Source organism: Terrapene carolina, unplaced genomic scaffold (genome assembly GCF_002925995.2).
Source record: "Terrapene carolina triunguis isolate 2854851 unplaced genomic scaffold, T_m_triunguis-2.0 Scaffold88, whole genome shotgun sequence".
In the NCBI taxonomy this organism is placed as follows: Eukaryota; Metazoa; Chordata; order Testudines; family Emydidae; genus Terrapene; species Terrapene triunguis.
In genome coordinates, this window is record NW_020664439.1 from 45999273 (window position 1) to 46024499 (window position 25227).

The window sequence follows — 25227 nt, forward strand, 5'->3', positions numbered from 1 at the left end:
ATGGCAAATAAAAAGATGGAAATATTCTCCCCTCTGGAAGCTGTGCAAATCTGTGCTGTGCTGGAGGACTGTCTTGATCAGCTTGCTATTCTTGGATATATTATGCCAGTTTCCTATGAGGGCAGGACAGACATCAGCAATGTAGGTGCCTCTATTTTTTAAATTCTCTTATCTTCCTTCCTGTCTTTATGCTACATCTTCTTTTGACTCCTCTTAAAAATAAATGTTGATATATTTTCATTGTAAAGCGCTCCACAGCCCGTGAGAGAAGGAACAGTCTGTTTGCCAGAAGCTGGGAATGGGCAACAGGGAATGGATCACTTGATGATTACCTGTTCTGTTCATTCCCTCTGGGGCACCTGGCATTGGCCACTGTCAGAAGACAGGATACTGGGCTAGATGGACCTGTGGTCTGACCCAGTATGGCCGTTCTTATTATAAATGCATCATCTTGTTGTTCAGCTGGAGACTGATTTTAATACTTATATTGCAGTAGCATCCAGAGGCCCTAATAAGGATTTGGGTCCCATTCAGGTAGGCGCTCCACAAACATAAACAAAGACATGATTCCTATGCCAAAGAACTTACAATCTAAGATAACAGTCAAAATGCAAAGGAGTAGGGAAAGGAAAACGATCAAACATAGCTAAGTTGTATATACATACATGCATTTCTTTTTAAAAAGTAAATAAGAATAGGATTTTCAAAAACACTCAGTACTGATGTAATTCTGCTCCCATAGAAGTCACTCATGAAACTCCCATTGACTTCAGAGGGAACAGAGTTGGGCCAACACTGAACATTTTTGAAAATTCCACCCTAAATCTATAACTAACCAACTGCCCCTCAGCCTAGAGTCATTAGCTGGCTGATTTCACATTAGGCATCGCAGCATAAGTGGGTCTTGAGGGGAGATTTGAAGGAGAGGGCAGCTCAGCAGGGTGTTCCATGTATTAGAGGCAGCCTACTGAAAGTGTGGAGATGTTTTTGGAGAAGGAGGTAGTTGCAGGTGATGGTAGAGTGGTGAATGAGGTGATAAGACCCAAGAGTGGGCCTAACCATCTTGAGAGGCAAGTTGTTTTGATCTCTGCTATCACCTCAAGAATCTTAACTTTTACCTAAGGCAGCAGCCAATTTCCAGGCTGAGCAGTTATGAAACTTTTCCTTCTGAGTAAGGAACTGGAAATAATTGAAGCATCATGACTGAGGTGGCATAAACTACTGGAACTTAGTTTATCTGGTCTAATGCTGCTTCGTTTTATTCTTCTCACCATGCCTAAAATATCAGCAGAGAAAGAAAGAGGAAGAGTAAAGTAAAATTTAATGTTGTATGCCAGTCCTTTGTCTCTTATCTGTTTTCAAGAACAAGAAGTCTATTATACTGTGACAGAGAATACTCAGAATCTGAAGTGTGTACTGGATTCAGAGCCTGACTAATGCTTAAGCCATACAGTAGAGGGCACTCCTTCCCTGAAATGAGATCTATGGACTAGTTCCACCTACTCCCAGATATGAATTCTCATTCACTAAATAGCGTGTGGAAAGCTTCTGATATTAGCATTGAACGCCCACAGAGAAAACACATTCCCAAGGATTCTAGGGGGTGTTCTCCTCCTGACGCGCATGTTCAGTTTGTGATAGTGTCAATGAAAGTCATGCCCAATATAGAGAACAGCTATGTGCTAACTCCATTGCTCTGTCATTTTGCACTGCATCCCATCCCATATTTTTCAGTTGTAAATTGTCAGTTTCATTTCAAGGCACCCTATCTTCTGCCTAGCACATAGCTGTAGAAGTCAATCATAGTTATGACATTTTATATAACATTAATCACAGTGTCAGCTGATCATTCATTAACTTTCTCAATCAATGACTAGGGCGCACTGTTCCATTTCATGGGCCCCCTCCCCCCCCAGAGGAATGGAGTGTTTCCATTTGCTGAATTTAGCGCAATTGCCTCCTACACTGTGCCGCAAAAAAATAAACTGCTAGCGGACTGAACAAAAGGCACCTCATGCAATTTACAAACTCTCCATCCTTTGGTAATTGAACTATCCTAGGGATTTTAAGGTACCTATCAAAGTGCCTGTAGATACTACATTACATTAAAGCAGTTTCTTTGCCAAGCTCAGGTTTTTCTGAAGTTCGGTCATTTAAGAACTTGAGATTCAAGCTATTTTAATATTGTTCCTTTAAAGTAGTTTTTTTTATTTGCGCCTGTCTGTGTACATTTAGTGTATACAATTTATATACCAATTCACACAAATACACATACACACAGTACATCTGGGCAGATCCTCAGCTGGTTAACTGTCCTAACTCAATGGCGCTATGATCATTGACATCAGCGGAGGATCTCGATCGTTTGTTTTCCAACTCACACCTTAGACTGCCCAAATATCCAAAATGTTTCCATAGAGCTTGTTACGAAGGTAGCGGCCAATATTTTGAATTTCCCCTCCTGCCCCTGTGCTTAAAGTTAAGGAGGGATAAAGGTCTTTGCAAAATCAAGCATGCATTATAAATAAATAAAGACTGCATTTTTTTAGATTTCAGACTCCCGTCTCTTTGGTGTGTAATTTAATACACTATATCAATGGCTGTGGGCATGATTCTAATCTCGTTTATTGTTTAATCAACTGTTTCCTCTTCTGTTACATAACATTGCAGAGTTTTTCATTTCTCTTCTGTCCCTTATGCACATAAATCTTTTGTTCCCTTGTAGATTGATGCCCAAGAAATTAGTGAAATCGTCAAGAGCCAGAAGGAGTTGGGGGTTAAGTTTGAACATCTCATGTCAGCAAGGTCAGAGAACAGGCCAACAGTTCCCTCCGAATCACTGAAGTTCACAGAACTGGGGCAGCAGCTGCAAGAGACAAGTGGAGATCTAAAAAGGGCCAATCATCTTTTTAGTAGGGCTGCAAAACAGAGTGCTGTGTCCTCCGATAACCTCAGAAAAGTTCAAGCTGATAGGTGAGTGATCAGAGAGGACTGTGACTTTTAGTGAACGGTGCCAGATGACAGACCTGAAGACTATGAAGCCCTTCATTTATCTCCAGAACAGATAGCAGCAATATACGCTTCCCTCCTCCTTGCTAATGTACTTTAACCCTGACCTGGCGGGAATAGGGAGTTTAGTCTTCAAGACCCATTCAAGACCCTGGCTTCTGCTTAGACTGACAGCAAGGAGGCCATTTACTGTGGTTTGGGAACTAGGATAACTATCCATTAGGAAGTGGATTGACACTACCAACTAATTTCTCAAAGGTTTGCAAAGTATGGTCTAGTGTTCATGATTTTTGATCACTTTAATAGACTCCAAACTGATGACCTTTCAATAATTCATCCCTGGAGCCATCCAGTACTGGTGTGTTAATGTTTGGGATCAAGGTTTCTCTAGCAAATATTAGTTTATTAGTGAAATTAATTAAACAGGCTGAGCATTGTCTCTTGAGCTCAGTCAATTAGTGTCTCATACGATGCCACTGTAGCACTATTACTGCTGTGCACTCCATCCTGCTTTACAGAACAGCTAATGAACACCAAGGCCAAGATTTTTTTTAAAAAGGGAGCCAGATGTTGGCCCATATTTAGGCTCCTAATTAGATGGCTTGATTTGAAAGAGTGCTGAGTACATAGCAGCTCATTGATTTAAGGAGTCTAACATGAGGCACATATATTAGAAAATCTTGGCCTGTATAATTAAGCAGCAAAATCAAATGAAGGAGTTCAAGGAAATTCAGTGCAAAAAAAATTCCCAAATGAATGCAGAATTGCCACTGAGACTGTAATCACATATGCACCAGGAAATTCTACATGCTGGTAAATTGTGAGCTCTTCAGGGCAGGGACCATGTTTGTGTGAATGCCTGTACAGCACCTAACACAATGGGTTTCCATCTTGAGTGGGGCCTCTTGGTGCTACTGTAATATAAATGTTAAATGATAACTCAGGCACACTGGACGGTCTTAAGGCATAAACGTAACCCCTCCACCATACTACAAAATACTCCAGATGCACAAGTGGGAGTTATAGTGGGAAACATAACTCTGTCTACACCAGAGGTTTTGCCGGCGTGGGTGAGGGGAGTGATTTTTTTCGTGCCATTATAGCTATGTCAGCAAAACTGTGTAGTGCAGACGAAATGCTTTGGATTTGGTGTAAGAACCTGAACAGAAGAAAAGCAGGACATTGCGTTACTGTAACTTTTTTAGCAGTGAACAATAAAGGGGCCAGTATGTTTGAGCCAGGCATTGACTTGCCAGAAAATAACATCTTTGTCTAAGTTGCTGTTGTGTTCCTCCTTGTTCTTGTCGGCAGGCAGTATGCGAGCGATGTGATTGCAGAAACTCTGCAGGAAATGCAGACTTCAGGAACGTTTCAGAGTCTGCTGCAAGCTGTGCAGAGAGAGGAGGAGAGGAAGACTAACTTCTACACCACCATCATCAGGTTAGGGTTGTGTTAGGCATTTTCCCAGCTTCAATCACCACTGCTCCTGAGTACATGTTCTCACTTACAGGATACAAGAGAACACGGCTTCTTCCATCTGAGCATTGCTGTGTACTTCGTAAACATTCACTACATTACATTTAGGGAGAGAAGTCACTTCTGGGCCTACTTTTCCTGTCTCCGGTGGGAATGCCCCCTCCTGCCCATGTCCTGCCACCAGAATGCTACTGACATGCCCCCTGCCTCCCTTTATGCTGGGGACAGGGAGCACAGAGATGGCAGAGCTGCCTCCATCAGCAGAGAGTTACCTTAGGCAAGTGTAACCCACTGGCGAGTGCGTTACAGGTTCCCCTCTGTAGCGATCTGCAGCAAATAGGAGTTTGTTACAGCCCCAAGTACAGAGCTTTAGCTCAAGCTGTAGGTCATGCTTTTTGGCTCTGGAGGTCCTCAGTTCAATCCCAGATGTATCAGCCAAGATGGCAGCTGTCACGCGAGGGGAATTCACCACCAGCATTTTCCACTGTTTTAAGGCGGCTTTGCTCTGTGTAGCAAACAGCAGAATCCTGCATCTAGTGTAGGCAGGCAATGCTGCGATTTGCATGGGTGAAGCTTACCTTGATTTCAAACAAATGTAAGCACCAGTAGTGCACACTATGGCTTTAAGCAGCTACAGTGGTGGCCACCAACGGCTGTGATCAAGGCAAATCCCCAATGCAGAGGAGGCCGAAGTGAGAAGTGTCTAATTTCCTCAAGTGGATACTTGCTGCATACAACAGTTGTCCCGCTATCTAAAACTAGAGGGATCTGTTCTGCTTACCCATGCAGGGGGCAGAAGAAAAATGACGAGTGGTGATTGTCTGTGGAATAACCATCAGATAGTTCAAACAGAATATGGACAAATTACAACACCTGAAAATGGCATCTCAGTTTATTCTGCATCCATCAGATGTGTCTAATCAGTGCTAAGGGTTCACCTTCCTTTGCACTTTTTTGAGTGAGCCCTATATGTCTTCCAGTATAACATGGCTTCTGATTTTTGGTTTTGTCCAATAAACATCGATAAAACACTCGATAAAAAAATCCCAACACCGATAAACCCCGGAAATGGTTACATGTGTCTAAAGGTTTGTCTAAATGGAGCAGTAATGTGGGCTACAGAGGTGTGGTTTCTAAAGCGCACCAATGTGTTGTGGATTAATTGGTCTGTGTAGACACTAAGGGTTCCTTAGTGCGCTTTAAGATAGTGCTGTTCGAAACAGTACTATATTAAAGTGTACTAGGGAACATTACAAAGATTATTCATTACAGTATATGCAAAAGCCCCGAGCCCCCTTGATTTTTGGACATCTACAGAGAAATTTACATATTTGATTTTTAAGTGTCAACCTGTGAGAGTCTAAAAGTAGTCTTTATCCTGAGATAAGACTGGAAATTCATTCTCTCAATCTCGTTCACCCAGATGGTGACTCTTCAAGATGGAATGTATGTTGGAGTGTAAGCTCCTTAGGACAGGGACCTGTCAAATTGATGAATGAATGAAGTGCCATATGCACCCAAGCCCCTGTATGGATATTCGATTATAAGCATAAAACCTTAGAAGAAAATCAGAGTGACATGGGCTAGGGTAACACAAGCTGGAAAGCTCCTGGCTATACATTTTAAGGCACAGATTCTATTTTTTTTCCTTCTTTTGTAAGGATAAAGTGGAAAGCTGGTGCAAATAAAAAACTATTCCAATTGCCCATCAATAACAGAAAATATGCCTGCCCCAAAGACTACCATGATTTTGTTTTGAAATGTAAACATCTTTGTCAGTTTTGGTGTCCATACATCTCCCCTTACTGATTTGAGAATTTGAACAGGTTTGTTTTTTAAACATATAGATTTTCAGTTCACCCTTAACAAAAATAGTCTTATACAAAAACTAAAGCCTGTGTAATCTGGAAATGGCTAGCGATCAGGGACATGATCCTGCATTGAAATTTATGGGAGTTTTAGTATAGAAGCTGTCCCCAAATAGTAGGATTCCTTCCTCTACTCTCTCAACCAAATAAATCAAGTCTTTGTGGAGTCTATACAGGCTTCTGTTGGAAGAATTCTGCATTTTTTGCTTCATTCTCCCAATCAGTCCCACCTGTCTGGCTCAGCAGTTGTACATGAACCATACATCACTGCACTGTGGATTTATTTACCACGTCATCAGCGCTATGATCACATCCCAGTTTATGACTTTCAGATACATAGCCTCCCTGAAGCTTAAAGTGGACAAGAAATGGCCTGTTTGCCAACCAGCCAAGGAAAGGTGGCTCACCCTGTGGTACTGCAGAGTCCTGGGGAGCTTTCCAACCTACAAGCTCTCAGCGCAAGCAGGAGGAGCAGGGCTGTGTTTTGTAAGGTGCAACACTGCATCAGAAGGGGGGAAGTCCCCTTCCTGGGGAAAGCTAACCCTACTCTCTCGTGCTGTATTCAAGGAATGTAGGTTTTTTTCCCTTTTGCTTTTTCCTCTAGGGAGGAGGAAGGAAGGAAGGAGATAAAGTCCCTCCAGAAATGGCTGCAAGATGTCAAGAAAGAAAAGGAATTAGAACTTCAGGTGAGAATATCTGAGATGGGCAGCCTGCTAGAGAGGAAATGTGTTACTGAGCACGCCCAGACCGGGACCTCTCCTTCCTAGGGAGGTTCACAGTCTCTGGGCTTGTCTACACTTACCGGAGGGTCCGGCGGCAGGCAATCGGTTTTCTGGGATCGACTTATCGCGTCTAGTGAAGACACGATAAAATCGATCCCTGATCGCTCTGCCGTCGACTCTGGAAATCCACCGCGGCAAGAGGCGGCAGCGGAGTCGGCGGCAGCGCGGCAGCGGTCGACTTTCCCTCGTCCTCACAGCCAGGAAAGTCGACCTACAATACGCAACTTCAGCTACGGTATTCACGTAGCTGAAGTTGCGTATCTTAGGTCGGACCCCCGCTGTAGTGTAGACCTAGCCTCTGATGAAAGGGTGTGAGCACACAAGTAATACTCTCTCATTTGGGGGCAGGCAGGGAAAAATAGAAACAAAACAAGAGCGAGTGTAGCTACATCACCAGTGTTCTGGGTGTTGAATGATTGTTAATTACTGTTAAAGCACCGATCAGTGCTGTACAGCTATAATAGTCTCTTCCTCAGGGAGTTTACAATTTAAAAGAGACGCAGATCAGATTTGAATGCAGTGGGAAACCCAGAGGATGGTGCTAATTGGGATGGGGATGACATAATACCGACAGGGATTAGCATTTGAAGGCCTAGGGGAATAAATAGGTTCTAAGGAAGGCGTTAATGGAGATGGTGGGGACATAATGTTCTGTGATAAAGGGTTGATCCAGGCAGAAGGGAGAAAGCATGAAGAGGCGAGAGTGAGAGGGAAATGAAGGGAGTGATGCTGCTGCACACCGATGGAGTGAGGGGTGTGCGAAAAGAAACCAGCAGAGATAGAGGCAGAGCCGTGCAGGGCCTTGAAGGCAAGGACAAGACTCTGACACTTGATTCAGTAGGTGAGGAGGAGGCAGGAGAGGATCTGTATAAAGGAGTGATCGGTTGAGTGGCAAATGAGGGTCATTTTATCTACAGTATTCTTGATGGACCAGAGGTGAGCGAGATGGAAAATGGAGTCCAGAGGGGAGGACTTAGCAGTGGTTGAGCCCGGAGATTACTTGGGTATGGAAAAACATTTCAAGTTGAAGGCACATTGAGGAAGGGCTACTTTTTATAGAAGTTGAAGAGGAAGCAGCAGCAGGACTTGGTGAGAACCTAGATGCGCATGGAAGAGCAAGAGCCACTGAAAAACGACCCTATGGTTGCAAGTCTGACAAGGATGGTATTGGCATCGGAGAAGAGAAGAGAAGGTTTTGGAGGAAAGATGAGGAGCTCAGATATAACGGTGTATAGTTTGAGGAAACAGCAGAACCTCCAAACGTGATATCAATGAGACAGGAAGAAATGTTGAAGTGGAAAGTAGATTTGAGAGTCATCAGCATAGAGGGGCTAGAAGAGACAAATGGGGGCGGATGAAATAAATTGGGGTAAGTGTAGGAGGAAGAAAAGGAGGAGACAAAAAGAACCCAGGTGAACCTTGCAGAAAGGAGGAACCACTGAAGGCAATCTTGAAGGAACAAATGGTTACAAGATAGGTAGTGAACCAAGGAAGCTCAAGGACAGACACAGGAGCTCAAACATCTTCCAGGAGAAATGGAGAGTGAGGATTACTTTTCTAGAGGATTTCAGTGCCTTCAGTTCGGCACTGCGTCTAAAGGAATCTGAGGTCAGAGACTGGTCTGCAAAAGGGAGATGTGTGACTTAATAGATATTTCTTTTCTGCTGCTGAAACTGGACTCAAGCCTATATCCAGGCCCTAAGGGGGAAAACGGAACAGTTTAAAAGTCTGTTGACCTCTGTTTGGCAGTTAAAAGAAATAAATTAGTTGTTTCATTTGGCCTCAAGTAGTGTGGCAGTTACTTGAGGATTATATTTTGTCCATTTCTTAGTGCACGTTGTCTCCTCCAGTTCAGATTCAGGTCACCCATAGGGTAATGCTGGGAAGCTCTCCATGCACTGTACCAACATAAGGAGCAGAGCTGGTGCCAAAGTTAGTGCTGTAGAAGCCCAACAGTGTTTGTATGCCCAACTTACACATGCTGTTCTGTTTTAATGTAGTTTCCACAACTCTTTCCAGTACTAGGAAAAGTGCCTCACCCGCTGGAGCTTTCTTTGGCCCAGGGCACTTCGGTGGTGGGTCCTGGGGCGGAAGGACCCCCCACTGCGGGTCTTCGGGGCACTTCGGTGGCGGGTCCTGGAGCAGAAGGACCCCCCGCCACCGAATTGCCGCTGAAGACCCTGAGCGGAAGAAGCTCCGGGGGCCCGGCCCTGCGAGAGTTTTCCAGGGCCCCCGGAGCGAGTGAAGGACCCTGCTCCAGGGGCCCCGAAAAACTCTCGTGGGGGCCCCTGTGGGGCCCGGGGCAAATTGCCCCACTTCCCCCCCCCGAGCGGCCCTGCTTTGGCCTCAGCTTTGTTAAACTTTTTTGCGTTTGCTGTAGGTGATGATCCTTTGTTTTTCAGCCTTTACCTTCTGATCTTTGAGTACCTTCCTTCTGTCTTTGCGATCAGCCTCACAAAGCGTAGCCTGCAGTCGTTTTCTTTCCAACTTAAAGTCCTCTTCCTGGGTTTCCTTATAGCCTGATCCTTGATAACAAATCAAGGTGAAGTTACTTTCAAATCCTGCTTTCCTCCCATTGCTAAAAAATAACCTGCTCCGATTAGGTCTCCCTGGGAGAATGATTTCTAGTCAGTCCATTGAGGAATTTCTGATAGGCAACTTTACCAAGACTTTCATGATTTGGCACACTGCCAACTAATTTACAAAAAAAGCATGTTGATTATGGAGCATTTTGAGCAGCAACAATAGAGGGTGGTAGGGACTAAAGTCCCCATAGCAGTCTCCAGTCTTTGGACTGACTGTGAAAGAGAAAACAGAAGCAAGCAGGTATAATCATGGATTTAGAAAAGAAAATTCATTGTTCTGGGTCTGTTCCTTGTATGTTCTTATTTTGAGCTGTGTTAGCTCTTAACAAGACACTAATTAATAACTCACAGGGCTATTCAGCTGTTTTTCTCTCCTCATTCTCTGTAATGAGTCTCAAATACTCTTCCCTACAGATTTTGTCCTTTTAGCAAACATTGATTCCTCATTCACCTGTATTTCTAATAGAGCTGAAATTAACAAGGCTCTTCTTGTTCTTTCTCCTCTCTTTGTGCACCCGCATCATTAATAACTTTAGTTCAGCCCTAGGAATAAGATTTATTCATTTAGCTATAGCTGCTGCAGTAGTCACTTATATTTTGTAGCATTTTCCTTTTAATTTTTCATTGATGAAGTGGTGATATTCTATACAGATTATGATTATTGATGATTGAATGCAAAAACTGTGCAAATGTAACCCTAAGGTTGCACAGTCAGTATCAAAAAGTCAGGCAATGAAAACTTTTAAGTTCCAGCAGCACTCTTTACACAGCCTGTAGATTTTACAGTATACATTTTGCAGCAATCAGTAATATAGTAGGCTGCATACCTGTAGCAGAAAACCAAGAATATAACGTGGTGTGTGCAGGAGAGTAGGTTATACGCACACCAAGTTAACATTTAGATTGGATACTTAGCTTTTATTCATTCTTCTCTGTAGAGGTTCTTATACCATGCTCATCACCTTAATATTAATGCACTGCTAGAAGATGCTCAAAGTAGCATGGCCAACATTTGTCACGTTTGTTCTCTCATCCTCTTGCAGGGAAGAGAAATGTGTGCCGTGTAGTATTTTGTTTTAGAAATTTTTACAACTCCCACCCCCATGTGTTTACCGTAAAGCAGCCAGGTCATAGAAACTTGCCTTGAACTTGGAGTGGAAGATGGTGAGGTTTGTGATGGCCCTTAGTTCCTATGGGAGTTCATGCCACAATCTTGGTCTGTCCCCTGAGAAAGCTCCGACCCCTGTTTTGCAACTCCTCATTCCTTACGGTTATAGCCTTAGTGTTACATTAACTGTTTATTGGATTTAATTTCCTAATGCTTTTAAAAAAGGAAAAGAAACAATCCAGACTGACGTGTCTTACAGACTTCACAAGCTCTGCTGGCTTTGCTTTAGGAGTTTGCAATTTCGTTAAAACAAGTGTGCATTTAAATAATGGCACACGCAAGCACATTCTTTCTCTAAGTATACACCTGTAGAGAGTTAAGGACATTTCCTACTATGCATGCTCAGCATGGGCCCAATCCAGAGCTCATTTAAGTCAGTGGACAGGCTATTATTGACTTTGGATGAAGCCCCAGGCCATTTTCACAGGGCTGTCTCTTTGGTAAATCAAAACAAGTTTCTTTCAAACCATAGAATGGGCCTAATCTTCAAGAAAAGCTAGATCCATGGCACGTTTCAAACTTCAGCCCTTTTTGGTGTAGTCCTGTTCTATAAAAGGGTAGTTAGAATGTGTATATAATTACAGTGGGGCAAGTATATGTTTTGTACGAGCCACCCTGGAGATCCTGGGGCTGGGAGAGCAGGGGATTGCAGGTTGGGATAGAGGGGTATTGGCAGAGCTGTGTGTGCGCGGAGCCCAGGGCTGGGATAGCATGGTGCTGTGGATGAGGACTAGGGGAAGGGTGGTTGTGGCTTAATTGTTTAGTAGGAGCCTTTGCAGTGCTAGAAGCTGGAAATGGGCGACAGGGGATGATCACTTGATTCCCTGTTCTGTTCATTCCCTCTGGGGCATCTGGCACTGGCCACTGTCGGAAGACAGGACACTGGGCTAGATGGACCTTTGGGCTGACCCAGTATGGCCGTTCTTATGTCTTATATTAATTCAAGGTGTTGGTTTTAACCCATAAGCCTTAAAATGGTTTGGGGCTTACTTACCATAGTGACCCCCTCTCTGTGTGTGACCCTGCTGCAGTTGCTATCAGTGGAAGGGTTTGAGCTGGACCTCCGTTCAAAATTTTTTAGGGGTCCGCAAAAGGAAAAAAGGTTGAAAACCACGGATAATGCAGCCATGTGACAAGCTCCCCCTTCTGTCTGCTGGAAGCACAACAACCCCCCACCTCCTGCATTGTTTCACAGAAGAAAATACAAGCCATTACCAGATAACCTTGCTATATTATGGAGCATAAATAGGTCATGTCTCTGCTTGTTATAAAGTCATTTGTCTCAAGTCATATGACAGTGTGGGCTGTCAGGCTGAGAAACCATAAAACAATTGTGGATGCATGACTTTAACACACACACACACACACACACAAACCTCATCCAAGGGCCCTAATTGTCCTGAGCCTTATAACAGTTTGCTTTCCCTGACTATATCTGATGGGATTGTGTGTGTGTGTGTGTGTGTGTGTGTAAGAAGGATTTTTCCCTTTGAGTGTTCCAAACTCTTCTGAAAAGGAACTCTTTTCAAATGACTCATGGCCTTTAAACACCGTGCTATGGAGCAGGCTTTTTCCTTTGGGATCTTTCCATGTTTACGCAGTTAAGGAATGTGATGGTGCTTGAGCGACAAGACGTGAGCCTTTCTGTGGGCTTCAGATCACTTAAATAATACCAGCACTTCGGTGTTTCATCTTCAGCCACAAGCTTCAGCTGATGAATGTTGAACCCATTGTAACATGCAAGCAAACAGGAAGAATCTGATTGAGTAATCAAAGGCACGTGAAGTAAAACCAGATGCATTAAGCTCAGTCTTACGTAACTGCAAACTAGTCTGCTATGACCTTTAGATTCTTAGCACGTCTTGTGCTTTTCATATTAAAGAGAATTCTCCTTTAGTTACGATCCTGCATTTCAAATCTTCATCTGTTACCCCGAGAAACGAAGTAAAACTAAAAAGCCCCATCCTAAACTGAATCATTCTTCAATTCCCCAGTGCGTTCAAACATCTTGAAACACACTCAGCCACAGACATCAGCTCAGTACCTCTTAACTCCGGAGTCCCTTCTGCCAGGGGAGCACGCTCAGACCCAACTTGCATCTGGAAATCTCAGCTCTCCATTGTAGTGAGAGTGAGCAGGCAAGGGATGACAGCACATAGCCAGCTACTTTCCCTCAGCATGCCTTACTCACTCAGAGCATGTGCTTTTGCAACAAAATTTATGCTGTCCACCCTGATAAGCTTTCCAAGAAGTAGTGGCACATATGAACAGAGCAAGGGTCAATTTTCACCTGTTCTTAAATTTGCTTTGCAATTTTTTAGTTTTTCTGGTTACACAAAAACTTCCATGCAAGGAGCCCAACATGCTGTGCAAACTAAAGAATTAAACCTTAGCACCCTCACAACCGAGATGTCATTTTTTTTATAGATGGGGAAACTGAGGCACAGAGGTTGTGACTTGTCCAAGCTCACACAGGGGTCTGTGGCAGAGCCAGATATAGACCCCAATTCAGGAAACTACTTAAGCATATGCCTGATGTTAAGCCATTGAAATCAATGGAACTACTGAAAGTGATGCAAGTGCTTAAATACCTTCCTGAATCAGGGCTCTAGAGGCCAGGTGTCCTGGTGACCTGTCTGTCACTGCAACCTCTAGATAGATAATCACGCCTTCCCTCTTTGTTTGCTGCCTTCTATGCGGTTGGTTAAAAATTAGGTTTCTCTTTGAAGCTCACGTTGAACTTGGACAACACTCTGGGGGAACATAAGAACGCCCATACTGGGTCAGACCAAAGGTCCATCCAGCCCAGTATCCTGTCTACCGACAGTGGCCAATGCCAGGTGCCCCAGAGGGAGTGAACCTAATAGGTAATGATCAAGTGATCTCTCTCCTGCCATCCATCTCCACCCGCTGACAAACAGAGGCTAGGGACACCATTCCTTTCCCATCCTGGCTAATAGCCATTAATGGACTTAACCTCCATGAATTTATCTAGTTCTCTTTTAAACCCTGTTATAGTCCTAACCTTCACAATCTCCTCAGGCAAGGAGTTCCACAGGTTGACTGTGCGCTGTGTGAAGAACTTCCTTTTATTTGTTTTAAACCTGCTGCCCATTAATTTCATTTGGTGGCCCCTAGTTCTTATATTATGGGAACAAATATGGTGTCACTACAGGGCAGAATTAAGGTTGGGTGCCTTAGGTGTGAATTTCCATCCCCTAGCATATTCTGATTGCTGTTAAGTGGGTTTGGCAAAACTCATTTTGTCTCTTTCTTTTTTTAATTTCAATAGATATTGATATTTATTTTTAAGCCCTTTTTTTAATGTTTACAATTTCAATGTTCAGAGCTGTGGGAAATTATGGGGATGGTCAGACAACAATTATTTAATTACAGTAAATGTTGAGATTCTAAAAGCCAAATCATATAACCATTCAAAAACAAACTGTCAATGTCACATGCAAAATATACAGTGTAAATATCCTTATATCAAACTCTACTTTCTCCAGAAGCATTTCTGTATTTTATCTATATACATATTTTTCATCGCTGTGTGTGTACAGTGAAATCAACATTTACTGCAATTTATTCATAAAAATCCAACCCTTTCAAGCATATGTTTAAGTAATGAAGTACTTTAATTCTTTCACTTCCTAGACTGTAATGCTTGCTTGGAGGATAATTACACCCTCATGGTGATGTATTTTACGCTCAGTACCGTAACCCCATTGTGATGTAGCTCTTGTCTGGGAGCTCTGCTGAGGCCAGTGGCATTATGATCAGAAGGTGACACTCTGAAACATAAGCAGAGACACATGGGGGAGGGTGGAGGATAAGGTAACATGGAGGCTACCAGGGTTGAACATGGCCCTACAGAGTGTGGGGAGCAAACTCCCTCTCAGCCTCTCCTCTCTCCCACCTCCCAGAGTCAGTAACTCTGACCCAGAGTCAATAACTCAGCGCCAGCCCCCTGCCTTGATGACGGGGAGAAGCCTTCAGCACTATGATTTTTAAACATGTGAGGTGGGACACAGGTGAGTTTGCCTGGAGTAGTGGGCACAAGAGATTGAGAGGTGACTTGCATTTTGAAGCTCGCTTTGATGCCCCCCCATATACCCCTCCCTCCTGCCTATTCCTCAGAACCGGAACGAGATGATTGCATACCTCAAAGACCAGCTTCAAGAGATGAAGGCCAAGACAGACATGGAGAGCCGCTATGTGAAGAAAGACACAGAGCTCCAGGTCTACCAGACCCAGAAAAAGTGCAGCCACGCAGAGAGTGACCTGTTCAATGAAATTGAGGTAAGCACCGTCTTTAGGCCTGCGTGTAAAGTATCTCCAGCTAGTAAGGCGAGAGCTGGCTGACTGCAGATTGCATTGCCACCAAACAGCCAACCTGTAACTCACCCTGCAAAGAGAGGTTTGTTTTACACGCAGGTGGCACAAGCTCCTCCGTCTCACCCACCAGCCTTTCGTTCCTAGATTTCACTCTCTTACATAGAACAACTGGCGTTTTATTGACACTGCAGAGCAAGAGCCTGTCACTTTCAGACGTGCTGTCCATTCACCACTACGAGCAGTCACTCGCCGGCGCACCTCGTCACAGTGTATGCATATGTGCGTGCCAAGATAGCCTCTGACCTGTTCTGTCTTTATTGATCACAGACGCTGAGGATCAAAAATGATGAGGAGATTAGAGTCCACGTGGAGATTGAAAATTTCCTCAGGCAACAACAGATGGTGGGTGACTCAAATGTTTTCAATTAGCACTTAAGGCAGCAACCTAGAAAAATCACATCAGCTTATTCCTAGGGTGGCAATTAGTGTCTTAAGGAAAACAGTTAATGTCCATCTATCCCTCAACCAGCTTCAAGACTGTTGTTGGAATTACCATTTGCCCCCCAAACATAACACTGGTTACCTGAATTTTGGATTATTTTAAATCTGGATCTATTTCCTCCAAATCAAAATTGAGATGGGACAGATCTGTTCATCCAGATGCTGCGGGTTCTCCCCCCACCACAAGATGTTCAGATAATTGGGCTTTAAGTTAAAGTACATTCATTGCAAATAGGTCAGACTTCCAGCAGCATCAGGAGCTGGCATTAATACATGCAATATAACTACAGCTTCACAGGCCCAGGAGTTGCACATGTAAACTAGGACACTGGGGGCAAGGAAAGACATTATAGAAGCCATCAATCTGTTTTTGCTTTATCCTAGCCTGTTTGCTCAGAGGGAAATCCAGCTGGGTAGGATAAATATCGATTCACAACTCCTTTGATAGACTCAGATTGCAATCAATCCATAACGTCTGTTATATTAATTCAGGTTGCCCACGATCCATAATGTCTGTTGTATTATTTTATATGGAAGAAAGGACCCAAAGAGTCAAAGGTGTTAACACAACCCTGAAACTGTTCAACATTAAACAGCATTGGACAAGGTTCAGGGTTTGCTCTATAGAGACTTCAGCCTGCTTAGTACCATGGCAAACATACTATAAAAAATTCTTTATAACCTTTTATTAAAGATACAGAAAAAGGAGGCAAAGCAGTTAAAGCATTTGAAATGTAAGGTATTAAGTAAGGTTTTAATTTTAACATCCCCTGTTCCCTTCCCTTAAGCTGTAGAGAGTCTTTAGAAGAAGAAAACCCATGTCTGACAGTCTCTAAGATGGTGTTAAAAATGGTAATAATTGTCCTTTTTGGGGAAGAGAGAAGACATTAGTTGAGATGAGCTGGAGCTGTCCTTGCTGTTGTTAAAGTCCGATCCCATTTCCTTGAAGGCAAAACAAGAAACACACGCAAAAGGGAAAAGAGACAATGCAGTGTCTGTCTCTGGAGTTGACTTTCACTCAGGGCTGCCCAGAGGATTCAGGGGTCCTGGGGCAAAGCGGGGGAGCGGACATAAAAAAAGGCACCACCCGCTGCGGCGCTTGTACTCACCGGGCGGCGCTCCGAGTTTGCGGTGGCGGCAAGTCCTTCACTCGCTCCGTGGAGTGTATTAACAAGAGTGTTTATAAGACACAGGAGGTAATTGTCCCACTGTACTCGGCACTGGTGAGGTCCCAGCTAGAGGACTGTGACCAATTCTGGGCACTGCACTTTGGGAAAGATGTGGACAGACTGGAAAGAGTCCAGAGGAGAGCAACAAAAATGATCAAAGGTTTAGAAAACCTGACCTATGAAGAAAGGTTAAAAAAACTGGGCACATTTAGTCTTGAGGAAAGAAGACTGAGGGAGAACCTGCTAAGTCTTCCAGTGTGTTAGGGGCTGTTATAAAGAGTACGGTGATCAATTGTTCTCCATGCCCAGTAAAGGTAGGACAAGAAGTAATGGACTTAATCTGCAGCAAGGGAGATTTAGGTTAGATGTTAGGAAAAACTTTCTAACTCTAAGGGTAGTTAAACTCTGGAATAGGCTTCAAAGGGAGGTTGTGGAATCCCCATCACTGGAAGCTTTTAAAAACAAGTTGGACAAACACCTGCCATGGATGGTCTAGGTTTACTTGGTCCTGCCAGAGCGCAAGGGGCTGGACTTGATGACTTCTCAAGGTCCCTTCCAGCCATACATTTCTACAATTCCTCTCCATTCAGTTTGCCAGCATTGCGGTAGCTGGCTTTTCCCCCAAAGTCTCTTCTCAAGGACCCCAAAAGGGAGTGCTGGGTGGAACATCCCATGCCCTCATCATTTTGTTAATCAGTTAGGACTAATTTCCGACACCAATTTTGGTCAATTGATTTCCAGTCATACAATTCTCTTGTTTACCAGGCAGGATCTTAACACAGTCCTTGAATTATATCAGGAGGCCTTTTCATTTGAACTAATTCAGTCTGTCTTGCTTTATAAACTTCTGTCCACTTCCCCACAGTTAGGCCCATAATGAGGGTACCTTTGTAGGCCCAATTATCACAGCATGTCCTTGTGTCACCTCTGATGCAACTGTCCAAACAAAGCTTTCCCAGCACTGAAAAGACGGTTACTCACCGTTGTAACTGTTGTTCTTCGAGATGTGTTGCTCATATCCATTCCAGTTAGGTGTGTGCGCGCCGCGTGCACGATCGTCGGAAGATTTTTACCCTAGCAACACCCCGTGGGTCGGCTGTGGAGCCCCCTAGAGTGGCGCCGTTATGGCGCTGGATATATACCCCAGCCGACCCAGCGCCCCCTCAGTTCCTTCTTGCCGGCTACTCCGACAGTGGGGAAGGGGGGCGGGTTTGGAATGGATATGAGCAACACATCTCGAAGAACAACAGTTACAACGGTGAGTAACCGTCTTTTCTTCTTCGAGTGCTTGCTCATATCCATTCCAGTTAGGTGACTCCCAAGCCCCACCTAGGTGGCGGGGTCGGAGTGAGACATTGCTGTGTGCAGAACCGCTGACCCGAAAGCAGCATCGTCTCTGGATTGTTGCACCAGCGCATAGTGAGTAGCAAATGTGTGGACCGATGACCACACTGCAGCTTTACAAATGTCCTGGATTGGTACTTGAGCCAGAAAGGCAGTCGAGGAGGCCTGGGCCCTCGTGGAATGAGCAGTGAGGCGTGGCGTCGGTACACCGGCCAGGTCGTAGCAAGCACGAATGCAGGACGTAATCCAAGAGGACAGGCACTGTGAAGAGACCGGTGAGCCTTTCATCCGGTTGGCCACCGCAACGAAGAGCTGCGTCGTTTTCCTAAATGGCTTTGTACGGTCAATGTAGAAAGCCAGGGCCCTGCGAACGTCCAAAGAATGTAAACGTTGGTCTTGACGAGTAGCGTGCGGTTTCGGATGGAAGACCGGAAGAAATATATCTTGGTTTACGTGGAAAGGTGACACCACCTTCGGAAGAAAGGCAGGGTGGGGGCGAAGCTGCACCTTGTCCTTGTGGAACACCGTGTAAGGGGGCTCGGATGTCAGCGCCCTGAGTTCCGAGACGCGTCGTGCTGAGGTGATGGCTACGAGGAAGGCTGTCTTCCAGGATAAGTACAGGAGTGAGCAGGTCGCCAATGGTTCAAACGGAGGCCCTGTGAGCCTGGAGAGGACGAGGTTGAGGTTCCACGTCGGAACCGGCTGTCGCTGCTGTGGGTACAGCCGGTCTAAGCCCTTGAGGAATCTAACGACCATCGGGTTAGAGAAGACCGAGGACGTGAGTTCTCCTGGGTGGAAAGCGGAAATAGCGGCGAGGTGAACCTTGATTGAGGATGTCGCCAAGCCTTGCTGTCTTAGGGACAGAAGGTATTCCAGTATCAAGGGGATAGGAGCCTGCGCGGGAGACGTAGCTCGTTGCTCACACCAACAGGAAAACCTCTTCCACTTGGCTAAATAAGTGGTCCGCGTAGAGGGCTTTCTACTTCCCAGCAGGACCTGTTGGACGGCCTGGGAGCATTGCCGCTCTGTCCGACTCAACCATGAAGCATCCACGCCGTGAGGTGGAGTGACTGCAGGTCGGGGTGACACAGCCGGCCGTGGTCCTGAGAGATGAGATCCGGAGTCAAGGGGAGCGTGATGGGCCTCTGTACTGACAGCTCCAGCAGTGTGGTGTACCAGTGCTGTCTCGGCCAAGCGGGAGCGACTAGAATTACCCGTGCATGGTCCCTGCGGATCTTGAGCAGCACCCTGTGGACGAGCGGGAATGGAGGAAAGGCGTAGAACAGATGGTCTTTCCATGCCATGAGGAAGGCGTCTGACCGAGAGCCCGGGGCTCGCCCGTGTAGGGAGCAGAATGCCTGGCACTTCCTGTTGGCCCGAGACGCGAATAGGTCGATCTGGGGAAACCCCCACCTTTGGAAGACGGAATAAATGATGTCCGGGCGAATCGACCACTCGTGCGTGTGGAAGGACCTGCTGAGACGGTCCGCCAGCGTATTCTGGACTCCAGGAAGGAATGACGCCGTGAGATGAATCGAGTGGGCGATGCAGAATTCCCACAGGCGAATGGCCTCTTGGCATAGGGGAGATGAGCGAGCTCCGCCTTGCTTGTTGATGTAAAACATGGCCGTGGTGTTGTCGGTGAGAATCAGCACGCAACGGCCCTGTAGGAAGTTGAGGAAAGCCTGGCAAGCCAGGCGCACCGCCATCAGCTCTCGGACGTTGATGTGCAGGGCTAGTTGGGACGCGGACCACAGGCCTTGGGTATGGTGCTCCCCCAGGTGAGCGCCCCAGCCTAGAGATGAAGCGTCCGTAACTAGGTGGAGGGAGGGCTGCGGGGCGTGAAAGGGTACTCCTGCACAGACCGCTGTGCGATCCGTCCACCAGGCGAGAGAGGCCAAGACCGAGGCCGGAACCGTGACCACCATGTTCAGGTCGTCTCGATGAGGACGGTAGACCGATGACACCCAAGCCTGCAGTGGGCGAAGTCGCAGTCTGGCGTGCCTGGTTACGTATGTACACGAGGCCATGTGGCCCAGAAGGACAAGGCATGTTCTTATGGTGGTAATTGGAAAGGCCCTGAGACGTTGAATGACGCTTGAGATGGTATGAAATCGGCTGTCTGGCAGTGTGGCTCGGGCATGTCTGGAGTCGAGGATTGCTCCAATGAACTCTATCCTCTGAGTTGGTACTAGAGTGGACTTCTCTCTGTTGAGTAGAATGCCCAGCTCGTGGAAAGTGTTTGTCACTATGTGGACATGAGCCTGCACTTGGCCTCTGGTGCGGCCGCGTACCAGCCAGTCGTCCAAGTACGGGAACAGTTGTATCCCTTGTCGACGGAGGAAGGCCGCGACGACTGCCAGACACTTCGTGAACACCCTGGGAGCCGAGGACAAGCCGAAGGGAAGGACTGCGAATTGGTAGTGTACCCTGTTTACCACGAATCGCAGGAAACGTCTGTGGGGCGGATAAATTGCTATGTGAAAATAAGCGTCCTTCATGTCGAGGGCGGCGAACCAGTCTCCAGGATCCAGTGAAGGGATAATGGTCCCCAATGACACCATGCGGAACTTCAACTTTACTATGAATTTGTTGAGTCCGCGTAAGTCTAAGATGGGCCGTAGACCCCCTTTTGACTTGGGTATCAGGAAGTAGCAGGAGTAAAACCCCCTGCCCCTTAGCTCCGATGGAACCTCCTCTATGGCCCCCATAGCGAGGAGCCCAAGAACCTCCTGTGTAAGGAGTTGCTCGTGAGAAGGGTCCCTGAAGAGGGACGGGGAGGGGGAGTGGAAGGGGGGAGGGCGAGGAAAACTGGAGGGCGTATCCCCTCTCCACCGTGCGAAGGACCCAACGGTCCGAGGTTATACGGGACCAAGCACGGTGGAAACGGGAGAGGCGATCCCGGAAGGGGGGAACCGGATCCTGGAAAGTGGCTAAGGTGCCGTCCTCGACCGCACCTTCAAAAGGCTTGCCTAGGCCCAGAAGGTGGCCTAGGTTGGCCCTGGTTTTGACCGGTTTGCGGGCCGGTCGACCTTCGCCTACCACCTCGACCCCGCCTCCTAGCAAAGTCCTGTCTTGGACGAGGCGGGGGAGGGTAGAACCGCTGAGGCTGCGGCCTGAAGGGCCTGCGCTGAGGCCCTGGGACATGCATCCCCAGGGAGCGCATCATTGTTCGAGAGTCCTTAAGGTTTTGGAGCCTCGAGTCTGTTTTCTCTGAAAAGAGGCCCTGTCCCTCGAACGGTAGGTCCTGCAGGGTCTGCTGCAGTTCCGGAGGCAAGCCCGACACCTGGAGCCAGGAGATTCGGCGCATTGCTATCCCGGAAGCCAGGGTCCTAGCGGCCGAGTCCGCTATATCAAGGGACGCCTGTAGGGAGGTGCATGCCACCCGCTTGCCCTCCTCTACCAGGGCCCCGAACTCGTCCCTCGAGTCCTGGGGAACCAGTTCTTTAAATTTCCCCATCGAGGACCACATATTGAAGCCGTAGCGGCTCAGGAGCGCCTGCTGGTTCGCTGCCCGCAATTGCAGTCCGCCAGCCGAATAAACCTTGCGTCCAAACAAATCGAAGCGCTTAGCATCCTTCGATTTGGGCGCAGCGGCCTGCTGGCCATGGCGCTCCCGTGCATTCACTGAGGAAACCACCAGTGAGCACGGTTGGGGGTGAGTGTACAGATACTCATGTTCCCTGGAAGGGACGAAGTATTTTCTCTCAACCCCTCTGGCCGTGGGCGGAATAGAGGCCGGGGTCTGCCAGATAGTAGTGGCGTTGGCCTGGATGGTGCGGACCAGCGGTAATGCCACCCTGGATGGAGCATCCGCTGAAATGATCTGCACTATTGGGTCATGGACCTCCGCAATCTCCTCCACCTGGAGGTCCAGATTGCGAGCCATGCGCCGCAGCAGGTCCTGATGGGCCCGAAGGTCTATCGGAGGCGGCCCGATGGTGGACGTGCCCGCTACGGCCTCATCAGGAGAGGACGAGGAAGATGCCCCCGGTGGCAAGGGGTCCAATGGTTGGTCCTGCTCCAGGTGTTCCTGGTGTTGGGCATCTCCTGCCCCCTGGTCAGGGGCCGCTGCAGGTGCGGGCACTGGAGCCTCCACGTCCCTTGGAGGAGGGCGGGAGATGGTAGACTCTGGGGCCCTGGTGTCCGAACGGCCAGAGCGGGAAGCCGACAGGGGAGCTCCTCGTGCTTGGTGGTAGGCCCAAGGAGTCCAAAAGGACCAATGCGCAGGTCCTTGCATCGGGTCATCGGTCTCCTGCAGGTGGCCGGGCTCCACAGTTTCAGATGACCGGGACGCCGATCTCGACGGCCACGGCGGTGCCGAACCCGATGCCGTCGGCACCGGATGGTACGGTGCCGATCGGTGCCGACCGTAAGGGGACCTGTCCCTGTGTTGTTCCGGCGAACGGTGCCGGGACCTGGAGCGGTGCCGATAGTCCCTCCGGTGCCGGGATCCCGATCTGGAACGTGACGACGATCTGGAGGAGGCGTGGTACCGGAAGCGGCCTCTCGAGCCCGAGTGGCGCTCATACCGGTGCCGAGAGCTGCGCCTCGACCCCGATCGGTGCCGGTCGTCACGGCGGTGCCGGGATGTTGAACGGCGCCGCGAAGAAGATCTGGGCCGCGAGTACGACCGGTGCCGAGGTGACACTCGGCGCCGGGACTCAGAGCGGCGTCGGGACCTGCTTCGGGATCTGGAGCGGTACCGAGAGACTTGTGCTGGCGACGGTGGGCGCACCAGGGCAGGTTTCCCTCTGGACTGCAGCACACGTGGCGCTACCGGTGCCGGGAGTTGCGACGGCGCCGGCTCAGTGAGGGCGATCAGGTCTCTCGCGGTAGCGAAGGTCTCCGGGGTGGAAGGGAGACAAGGTTCCACCACCAGCCTTGGTGGTGAAACAGTCCGCACCGGACTCAACGGCCTCGGTGCCGGAGTCGACGGTGTGGCCGCCTGTCTTTGGCGGTCCAGCTGCGGACGCAGCTCTACCCCTGGCACCGGGGGAGCCGGTACCTTCGCGGCAGCAACGTCCCGTGTCTTAGCGGTCTTCTTGTGGCCCGGAGAGATGGATCGGTGCCGAGGCTCTTTGGGCGGGCGCGGTGCCGACGTCGGTCGGTGCCGAACAGTCTTTTCTGCTGCACCGGTCGGGCCCGCCGGGGCGCTGCGCACCGAAGCGCTCGGTGCCGGGACAGGGCGCGCCGAGGGAGGATCCGGACTCAGAGCCGCCTCCATGAGGAGCTGTCTGAGCCTAAAGTCCCGCTCCTTCCTTGTCCTCGGCTTGAAGGCCTTGCAGATAGGGCACTTATCTGCTGGATGAGTCTCTCCCAGGCACTTCAGACAAGAACTATGCGGGTCGCTGGTTGGCATGTGCTTCCCGCAGGACGCGCACGGCTTAAAGCCAGGAGCCTTGGGCATGGGCCCGGCTGTGCGCCGGGGGGAAAAAGGGGAAAACACCCCCTCAACCCCCGATAACAATATACAACTATATATATATACACTATACACTAACTACTAACTAACTTGAACAACTATCTATATAACTAACTATAACAAGAGCAATGAGAAGCTAGGGAGTGTGGAGATCAGCTAAGCCGCGCTCCACAGTTCCAACGACCGTCAGGGGCGGTAAGAAGGAACTGAGGGGGCGCTGGGTCGGCTGGGGTATATATCCAGCGCCATAACGGCGCCACTCTAGGGGGCTCCACAGCCGACCCACGGGGTGTTGCTAGGGTAAAAATCTTCCGACGATCGTGCACGCGGCGCGCACACACCTAACTGGAATGGATATGAGCAAGCACTCGAAGAAGAACCAGGGCCTTTCAGACAGGTGACTTTTCTGATGGTAAGTAAATACTGCTTGCCTTTTAAAGCCTATTCATATTTTTTAGCTTCTCTCAAACTTCTTATCCGAAAAAGGTAAAAGCCACGTATTAACACGACATCTCACATCTCTTCCGGGGGGAAACAGGGAACAGTCAGTAAGCAAGGGGAGCCTGAGCATATCACCCTTCTTCGTAGCCAGACTGTGGGTCCACGTTTAGTTCACTTCCCCTAATGGCAACATTTTAAAATGTTAAGTCACACTGAGGACTTAAGGGAACTATAACTCATGATTGGCAGTCCCAATACATGATCATTGTTTGACACCACCTGAGAATGAACTGAAAATATACTAACTATACCATATTATACTATACTGTGTCTGGTATGGAGAATTGTCATCTTCATCTCTAGGGGACGCGAGGTGCCAAGTGGCTCAGTGGTTAGAAAAGGCATCTTTGGGACTACTTTGAGGTAGTTTTTCCCTACGTCCCAGAGACATTGGACACCACCAAGGTTCAGGAGTGAGGGGATTTCCCAGTAAAGGTGATAACATGTAGGCAGAAGTATGAGTCCTTCATCCAAGGGTCTCATACTGTAGACTGTGCTCCACAGGGAATTGGCCGGCCATACAGTGCTGACTCCTCCTTTCCAGGCTGCTAAATCACAGTACGAGTTTAAAAGTCATTCAGCACTTTCTTCAGGTTACTTTGCTATGTCAGTGATCGCTATCGTTGCCCCAGGGATGTTATTCAGCTGTTAATGGGAGGAAGCAGTCTGTGCAGGTGTTCATGAAACAATCTACATACTGAAATGTGGTCCACATCCTGAAAAGGCATGGGCACCTGTCCCATGGATCCTATCCCTACCGTGTTTGGGGATAAGTCCAGGAAGTGGCTTGCAGGCCCTAAATGGAGATTTACCTTTGTAATTCTAAGAATCTGTAGGGCCTAATCCTCAGTGATGAAGCTATAAGCCATATGTACTTCTTTTGGCCAGCACTTTTGGGGTGATATCTGTCATTTATTGCACTGGGGTTTACCATGTATTAAGCCAACATCTAGCGGTTCTCCAACTTTTCCATTCTTCAGACCACTCTGAGGGACATTGCCCCACATCCCCTTAGCCCTCCAGGGCTTGGGTCTCCAAAGCTTTCGACCTCCAGGATGGGC

The 25227-nt window shown here is 47.7% G+C and overlaps 1 protein-coding gene across 1 annotated transcript in view; it reads left to right on the forward strand.

The window, feature by feature from the left end:
• IQCG (IQ motif containing G) overlaps positions 1-25227 on the forward strand; it is a 30289-nt gene continuing 5062 nt past the window's right edge. The window contains exons 1-6 of the mRNA XM_024206328.1: positions 1-141; positions 2726-2973; positions 4321-4449; positions 6958-7039; positions 15029-15190; positions 15554-15628. Of these exons, the coding sequence (XP_024062096.1) occupies positions 1-141; positions 2726-2973; positions 4321-4449; positions 6958-7039; positions 15029-15190; positions 15554-15628 (837 nt within the window). The remainder of the gene's footprint in view (positions 142-2725; positions 2974-4320; positions 4450-6957; positions 7040-15028; positions 15191-15553; positions 15629-25227) is intronic.